Below are 8654 nucleotides of genomic sequence, written 5' to 3'. Positions count from 1 at the left end.
GGGCCGAGATTAGTCTCCCACCAAAGCCCAGAGATGAGGTCAATGGAAAGGTGAGTCGGAGGGAGAGTTCCAAGCCAAAGAGGAAGGCACATGAGCTAAGAGAAGCGATGGAGACATCACCGGAGTATGATGTTGTAAAGAACAGAGGCGCCTAAAAGTGGTTGTTAAAAACAAGGAAACCTCATAAAAGGTTTGGCTTTCGACTTCGAATTGTTGACTTGCAATTCACCTTCATGTGCTGCAAATTTGGCTTTAATTCAGATTCAGAAAGGGGAAATAATCATAAAGGCAACCCAAACATTCCTTTGAACTTGACCCAGCGGTGCAAAACACACACGGAGAGAAGTTACCTTTTAAAGGACTCCAAACACTAACAGACCCACACGTGATTAAACATGTTTTTTCTTTTTTAATTTAATTTGAAATAAGAGATAAGAAATAATAAATCTTCAATAAAATATATAAAATTGTACAAGGCATCCCTTTCAAAGGGACTCTCCTATAATGGAAGATTAGGGGTGAGGGGAAGAGAAAGAGGAAGTTCATCTATAGTAGGTCCCAGACAGCATCAGTGTCTGGGTCAAAACAAACGAAAACCAGCAAAACCTCGTGGCTTTTTTTTTTCTTTCCATTTTTTTTTCTGATTTTTTTTGTTTTGTTTCTTTCTTCCACAACAGCATGCTAAGAAAATAAATCCAGGAGAAGTTCCAACTTCAATGCTCCACAGCCTTTGGTGTAACTTCCTCATAAAATTTAGCAAGAGTAATACACATAATACAATAGTTATAAGAAGAAGCCTGGGGAAGTTACTGCCAGCACTCGGCAGTCCCACAGGGACAGACAGGTTATGCAGTTTCTTGGCACCCCACCGTCCTACTTGTAGGGATGATTGTTTGTGATACCTGGATCTCTCTTTAGAAGGGCTTGAAGCATGAGTCACTTATATTGGCATCCTTAGCAAGGAAAGAAGAGGAAGACTCAGGAGGGTTCTTCTGTTTAATACAGGCTGTTGCAAATACTAATAAAACCCCCAGACATCTCCCAGAATTGTTCAACAATCCTTTGCTCTCCACCACTGTGGAAACAAGCCACGTCTTCTTTCCCCAGAAAGCTTCCTTCCCTCTCTCCCGGTTTTCAAAGAACACTGCAGAGCCAAGATTACCTGGCTGTAGCCAAACATTTCAAAGCATGCCAATAGGAAGAGATAAAGACCAGACTGCCTAATAACCCCTCCTTGCACTTTATTTCCCCTCACAGTGCTTTACAAATGCTGAAGCTATTTATACAAATAAAGGCATTACAGGAGCCATGGTGGATAAAGCTGGACTCTACATTTAGGCACCCTGATGCTCATCTTGTTGCACTCATCTGACGAGGTTTGGGATGCAAAAATTTTCTCTACCCTCAGAAATGCAGGAATTTGCTGGCTCTGAACTTCACTGAGACTCTACTGGGTCTAGCTTCTATTTACATGGTGTCTCTACCTACAGGCTCTGCTTTCTTTAAAAAAACAACCAAACAACAAAACGTTGATTATACCTTTTTATTTCCCTCCCCACTGCCCCCATACTAAGTGATGGCAACTTAGAGTGTGGTGTGAGGGCACGCACCCCTCTAAATTTAAACCTGTGTTGGGCCCCGTCAGGAAGGTGTCAGGAAATCTCTGCCTCCATAAGATAAAATTGCCTTTTCACCCGTTCTGTTTTAGTCTAGTTTTACGTGCACTGTATAAAAACCCTACATTTGCTCAAATATTTTTTTTTCTCTCTTTTTTGTTTGTTTGTTTTTACAATTTTTTTTTCTTTGAGGATCAGACTCTGAGTGCTCAGAGCACTCTCAGAAGACGCCCAACCTGTAGCATACAGGATGCCTTGCTTTGCTAGCACAAACTCCCATACACTCAGGATGGCAGATAGAAGCGTGCAGAAGGAATGGCCAGTACTGGTTGGGGTACTGCCTTCTCAGGGCTGGACATGATCCACCAGGAAGTCTGTCTTACTGTCACTTTGTCTTTCTGATCTTCTTAGGATAAGTGGTACATGCTATATCCAACGGGAGTAGCATAGAGTCCAACAGGAGGGATAGGAAGCACAGGTCTGTGAAAAGGGTAGGATGTTCCATACAGTGAGGCAGCCTGGATGGGAGAGTTGATGGGGAAAGGGAGGCTGAACCCCGATGGCAACATGGGCTTCGCTGCCATTTTGAGCTTCTCCAGCTCAGCCTCCTGCAGTCTCTTGGCCTTGGCCCTCCGATTCTGGAACCAGATTTTGACCTGGGTCTCTGTGAGGTTGAGGGAGCTGGAGAACTCCGCTCTCTCGGCGATGGACAGATATTGCTTCTGGCGGAACTTGCGCTCCAGAGCCAGCAGCTGGGAAGTGGTGAACGGGGTTCGGGGCTTCCTATTCGTCTTGTGCTTCCTCAGGGTGCAGGCAGTGGGGCTCAGGTGTCCTGCAAGGAAGGGAAAGGCCAGTTATCACAAAAGCAAGGAGACCTGGGTGCTCTGCAGAGATGCTGTGCTTGATGGGCCTCCAAGTGAGACCCTGAAAACAGAGGATCCTTTTGCAAGTGGCTCTGGAAATCTTTTTCTGGTAAAAGCAGCAGATGTCCTGGGAAGCAAAATTTTGGCTCAGCGATTTCAAAAGGGTAGATAGGGCACAAGGGATTCACGGATCACTTTAGGAGTCACATCATAGGGGTCTAGAGCACACAAACCAGCTGTTTTGGTAGCTGCAGAACTGGAGGTGTAACTCCAGCAAAGCACAGCACAAACATCGCAAAGGCAGGAGATTCACAAAAGGACAGTGGAGCAAGAGAAGAGCCCAGCCCAGCTCCACTAAGCACCCTATCTTTTTTCTGATAGCTGAAGGAGTGGGTCTGACAATTTTTTTGGCTTCACTAACTAGGCATTTTTATTGATATTTCTTCTTGAAGAGGGAGTTTTTCCTCTGCTTATTAACTTTTCTTTTCAGCGAGTATTTTCTGATTCTCAACAAGTATCAACAAAACCAAGAAAGCAGTGCACTTTTCATTCAACAATTTTGGGTTTTATTATATTTGCTAATTAAACTAAAAGAAAACAAAAAGCCTCATAACTGCAGCATTTGTAGCCAATACAAGTCAGGAAATCTACCACCTTTTGTGCTTGCCTTAAACCCCAACCGGGTTAGGCACATGTACCCGAAATGGCACACGGCTGACTTGAGATCAGTTTAGGTCTTTAGATTAATTTTGCATTTCACTAATAATTTTACAATCTAAAGAATGAATAAGAAGCATACAGCTAACTTCAAAAGCTGAGCAATTTGGCTGTGTTTCGCATAATTCCCGGGGCAGGTCACCCTGGCTCCCCAGCTTGATACAGCAAATGACACACAGCCTGCTCTAAAGAGGCTGCTAAATTTTGTACACACTATAGTGTCTGGTTCAAATGCTTGTCAGTATTTGCACGTTATTTTTTCTGGACTCCTTTCACTTTCCTCTTCTACTTTTTAAAATAGGCTGGACCAAGAAGCTGTTTAAGTACATATCATGCAATTAAAAAATCCCACAAGGAAAGTGTTCAAAAGTTCATAAAGGTGAGGGAGAAAACAGTTACAGTGGAAAAAATTAAACTTCTCTTATTATCCTTCCTTTAGATACTGAAAACAAAGCCCTCTTAGAAAACAACTTGTCAGATACTGTCTTGTGATCACACCAGGGCATTCCAATAATTAAGGTGCTCACTGTGACAGTTGGTTCACTTCTAAAACTATGCTAAATTAAAACTACACTAAATGGACCCTAAATTCACTGCTGGTCACCCTGTTGTTCTACTCTATTTTTAAACACAACCTGTTTCTTTTCCCTAAGTGAAATTTTCCCAAGACCCAGCTACCGGGCTGCTTCCAGCAGGGACAGGGTTTAGAGGGGGAACCGTCAATCCCCATCCCAGAGCCTTTCCCGGCTGTCGAGTCAGCTCGACCCGTCCCGACTGCTGTTACACACGGGGGAAACCACAAAAACATGCTTTTAAATTAAATCCCGGATAAATATTTTCCCCGGGATACACCCAAGCGTTCCCGGGCTTCTTCCCTCACCATCCCCCAAGTGACTGTCGAACTCTGATAAGCAGGAGGGACGGTCGTCACCGCAGACTCTGCAATTGCGTTTATCCCGTTCCAGTCCTCAAGCCCTCGCTGCACTGATTTGTTTCGCTGGGTTTTTTTTTCTATCTATCCTCTCTTTTCTGGGCAATGTCGGACAAAAATAATCATTTGGAGAGGGTTCCCTCTCCGTGTTGCTCAAAACTCTAACTTTTACAACTTTTTCCCCAGTTCATTCTACCCATAATATTAATAATAATAAATAGAGGAGCTGTTTTTAAAGTCGAAACCCTCCACAGAGAGATGGTATTCCTGAGGGAGAACTGGTCATTGCCTCCTGCTGAGCGGCCAAACACCAGGAGGTGGGAAATGAAGGAGATGGTCGAGGCCGAAGGACCTTCCCTTCCCTGATTATCGGTTTTTGCCCCAAATCCCGCTGAAATTACCAGAACTCCCAGCTACTAAAGTCCTTTATGAAACTATTTTGCAGATCTCGAGAACAGCCGATTTAAAAGAGAAAGGAGAGGAATTTCGAGGGGGGGGGGAAATGTAGAGGGAGAATATTAGGCCTTGTCTAAGTCTGGGGTTTCAGACAGATTTAGAGAAGGGGGTCCGGGTAGAAGCACACACTTCTTTTCATGCTTTTTCAGCATACTTGAGGGTATACGAAAATTGGAAATTGGAGCTACACAGGGAATGCCACGGGCAGGATGCTTTCCTCCTGCCCTCTCCCGGGCCCTCTCCCAGCATGATAGAAATCAAATTAATTCGGGGGCAGTAAACGAAAGGAAGTGGATGAAAGCCAGATCGAAATGATTGGTAAAAAAACTCCCAAAACCAAACCCAAAACAAAACAAAAAATCCCAAACAAACAACAACAAAAAAGAGGAACTGTAATAGCACTAAACTTCCTTCTTGCAGTATTAGATTGAGGAGCAAATAATGCGAGACTGTCTGGTTCAACAGTTTGCTTCTGTAGAGTCTCTAACTCAAATAAAGCAGAGTACTTAATTTCCATCAGGCAAGTTAGGGATGCGCGGAGGAGAGCGGATCGATCCACTGATACAGGTGTACGGCCGCCACGGCTCCGGGCCGTGGGAAGGCAGAAAGCCCAGAATCGCCCGGATGCTTCTTCTCCTTCTCCTGGAGGTAGTTTTGGGGGTTTTGATTTCTTAAAAGCAATTTCCCCCCCGTTTTTTTAAGGGATCTCACCGAAGCGAAATGCGATTCAGCGCAGGCACAGCAGCGCGGCTCGAAGTGCAAAAGGGTTTAAGAAGTGACCTGTCACCTCCGGATCGCGTGTCCCTAAGGCGGTGGGGACGGGGTCGGGAGAGATCGCAGGGGGTAAAGAGGTCAGGCCTAGATCGGGGAACTTTGACAGGCTGCAGGGAACCAGGGAGAGAGGAACAACCCCGTGTCGGGAGTCACGGCGGCGGGAGCCAGCGCGGAGAGAGCGCACAAGGCTGGAAGGGACAATTCCCGGGTTTAAGAGGCTGCTGTGCACCATGTAAGGCAGAAGGTATCAGGGAGAAAATCCAGTTGTTGCTACAATGGATAATCTAAATGGACGAACCGGCAGCCGGAGAGCAGCGTGTCAGGAAAGGGAGATGGTCCATGGTATTTTCTGATCTTTCTACGGTTTTGAAAGCAGTATATATTTATATATATACATATAGTCATATATATATATATAAATGTAGAAACACATAACCATATAAATATATAAGCCTAACATACATACGAAAAAATATGTAACATAGACCTAAAAATTACACACGCGTAGATATGAATACATATACAAAATATGATGGAATCGCAGGATGGTTTGGGTTGGAAAGGACCCTAAAGATGATCTCCTTCCAAACCCCTGCCGTGGACAGGGATGCCTTCCACTGGACCAGGTTGCTCAGGGCCCTATCCAAGCCGGCCTTGACCACTTCCAGGGATGGGAATATAAAATTTACGATGAAATATAAGACCTACACGTCTCTACCTCGCGTGCTCCGGGGCATCTCGGTGCTCGGAGCCCGGGGCCGGAGCAGTGCCCGCCCGCCCGCCCTCGCTCCCCGCGCAGCCCCCGCCGCTCCCCCGGGCACTCACTTGGCGGCGGGGAATATCTCCCGGCCTCCTGGATCCAGGACGTGCCGTCCTCCGAGTTCTCCGACTTGACCGAGGCGGTGTCGAAGGTTTTTGTAAGCGCCCCGGGGGGGCTGTGCGCGTCCCGGGACCCGTGGCCCGACAGCAGCAGGTTCCTGGAGGTGCCCACGGCCGCCCCGTCGGCGCTGCCGCTCGGCGCGGGCAGCGGCGGTTCCTTGGGGGGCTTCTTGTCGGACATGAGCGCTTCCACGCTGAACGGCAGGCTGGACACCTTCACTTTGTGGTGCTCCTCGGCGCCGCCGGCCGCCGGGCCCTCCTCGTCGGAGGAGAAGACCTCCTTCGCCTTGGAAGGAGAAGCCATGGCGGTGCGGAGGGAGCTCTGGAGCTGCGCGGCGCCTCTGCCCGGCGAGTGAGGCGCTGCGGGCCCGGCCGCCCCCCTTTTCCCCCTCTGGGGCTCGCCGGCGCTGTCCTCCTTTGGGAAGCCGAGGGAACGCCCCGCGGGCCAATCAGCGCCCGCTCTGGCCCCTGACGTGCCTCGGTGACTCACGCCATTGGCTCGCGGCGCGCGGGGGGCGGGACCAAACCGCCTCTCAGTCCCTGCCTCTGGTTTTTTTGGGTGATGCTGTTTGGGGTGTTTCCTCCTCCCCCCCCCCGGACTGAATTAGGAGTTAATGACACGGGCAGCCCGCGGAGCGCTGCTATTAAGGAGCCGTCCAAGGGCTGTAATCATAGCAAAGCAAGGGGAAAAAAAAAACCCAACCCGCCGCGGTAATTAAGGCTGATGATGAGGCGAAGAGGAAACTTCAGAGGATCGCGGCTCTGCTCCCTCTCCCACCGCCGGCCAGGCTCCTCCCGGCCTCCCGCCAGTTACTCCGGGGCTCCCCTGGCTCCTCACGGCCCCCCTTCAGCTCCTCCCCACCCCCTCTTCTCCTCCCGGCCACCCAGCCCCTCCTGCTTCCTCACCCGGCTCCTCCGGGGGCCCCCCATCTCCTCCCAGTCTCCTCGGCTCCTCCCGGGGCCCCCCATCTCCTCCCGGGCTCGGCCGGCTCCTCCCGGCCCCCCGCCGCCCCGTCGGGTACCGCCGCGCCCCCGCCCCGCCGCCCCTCCCGGAGCGGAGTCTGCCCGCCTCCCCCCACGGGCTCCCACAGAAACGCGTCGCTTTCCCGAGTCCGCGGGGCTGGGAAATGCGGAATGGGAGATGCGGGATGGGAAATGCGGGACGAGGGATGCAGGATGAGGGATGCGGACCCCCATTCAGCCAAACGCCCCCGCGGAGAAACGCTGGAGCCTGTTTGCGTTGCTCGGTTTTCATCCTAATAGGGTGGTTTTTTGTTGTTTGCGTTTCCACGGCAGCAGGACCTAAGTCGGGCAAAACCACTCTGCAGAGGTTAGATCTGTAATTATTATTTTTTTCCAGCGTCAATTACACACGTGATGAATAGATGAGCCTTAATAAATTAGGGGCACGCAGTCCTTAATTAAAAGTCGTATCAAACCAGTACTATGAAAGCGATTCTCTCACTTTTTGACTTCCTACCAGTGGTATGAATAAAGAGTATCCTTTAAAAAGCGTTTATAATTACAGCGTGGATAAAAGCAAATACATATTGTTCTTTTCATAATTATTTTAATCTTACACCGGGCATTATTTCATGCTGCGCCCGCAACTTTCTCAGGTGTTTTTTTTCGCTTTTGTTTTTTAAACGTCCTGGAAACGCAGTGTTTAGGAGCCGTTTCACTGTTAGAAATTATAACTGAGGCTCTAAAAAACAAAACACTCTGGGAAGACGACAGTGCTTCTGCCCGGGTCTGTGCGGCACAACTTCTCTCCCCAAGCCCTGACTTCAGGGGCAGCTCAGACAAAGCTGCGGGCTCGGTTCTGGGGCAGTTGCTCTGCTCCATGAGCGATTTTGGATATATCCCTTCCATAACATTTGTAGGATTTCATTAGCTCATCTTCTGCTCCATTTGGACCCCTGACTTTCCTGCCAACCTATGCAGCAATCTTGGAAGTCCCCAGTCCTGCAAACACAAATCACGACTTTCCACCTCGAGGATGGGGCTATACCGAGTGGACTGTGCCGGGCCCAGGGGTCCTCCCGACCCCTTAAAGCCCTTATCCATGTCCCCGGTCAGACAACAAGTATCTGAGCCGCCCCAGCTCTGATAGCATCTCGCCTGGTGCCATGGATAGCAAATTGGGACCGGGGCATGAGACTGCGGTGTGGGAAGGAGTGTGGGAGGACGTGTACGAGAAGCTGTGTTACAAAACCCCACACATCAGTGGGACTAATAGCAGGGTTTGCACACTCATTACTTGTTCCCGGCAGTGTTACTGCAGACCTCGATGGGTTAAGGATTAAAGCAAATTAAGATCTGCAAAGAGAAGTTATATCTCTCACTGCCTCAGTCCAACTAAGCTGACTGCAACATTTCAGTCAGTATAGCCCTGATTCGGGCTTTTCTCCAAGGGTG

At 49.1% G+C, this 8654-nt stretch overlaps 1 protein-coding gene across 1 annotated transcript; it reads right to left on the bottom strand.

Annotated features, from left to right (window-relative positions):
• Positions 1 to 1766: 1766 nt before the first annotated feature.
• On the bottom strand, positions 1767 to 6601 carry MSX2 (msh homeobox 2). The gene is made up of 2 exons (XM_032702918.1): positions 6183 to 6601; positions 1767 to 2448 (listed from the first exon to the last, which is right to left on the bottom strand). The coding sequence occupies exons 1-2, from the start codon at positions 6538 to 6540 to the stop codon at positions 2024 to 2026; spliced, it is 783 nt and encodes a 260-aa protein (XP_032558809.1). The 5' UTR covers positions 6541 to 6601; the 3' UTR covers positions 1767 to 2023.
• Positions 6602 to 8654: the final 2053 nt, after the last annotated feature.

The sequence above is a fragment of the Chiroxiphia lanceolata genome, chromosome 15, assembly GCF_009829145.1.
Source record: "Chiroxiphia lanceolata isolate bChiLan1 chromosome 15, bChiLan1.pri, whole genome shotgun sequence".
NCBI lineage: Eukaryota > Metazoa > Chordata > Aves > Passeriformes > Pipridae > Chiroxiphia > Chiroxiphia lanceolata.
The sequence above is the reverse complement of the archived record's forward strand: the minus strand, read 5'-3'. Positions and strand labels throughout refer to the sequence as shown.

Excerpts from the sequence above, each read along its gene's own strand:
- MSX2 (XM_032702918.1), bottom strand. The coding sequence starts at position 6,540 with ATGGCTTCTCCTTCCAAGGCGAAGGAGGTCTTCTCCTCCGACGAGGAG. Across the intron at positions 2,449-6,182 it reads GAGATATTCCCCGCCGCCAA|GACACCTGAGCCCCACTGCC; the intron begins GTGAGTGCCCGG and ends CCTTCCTTGCAG.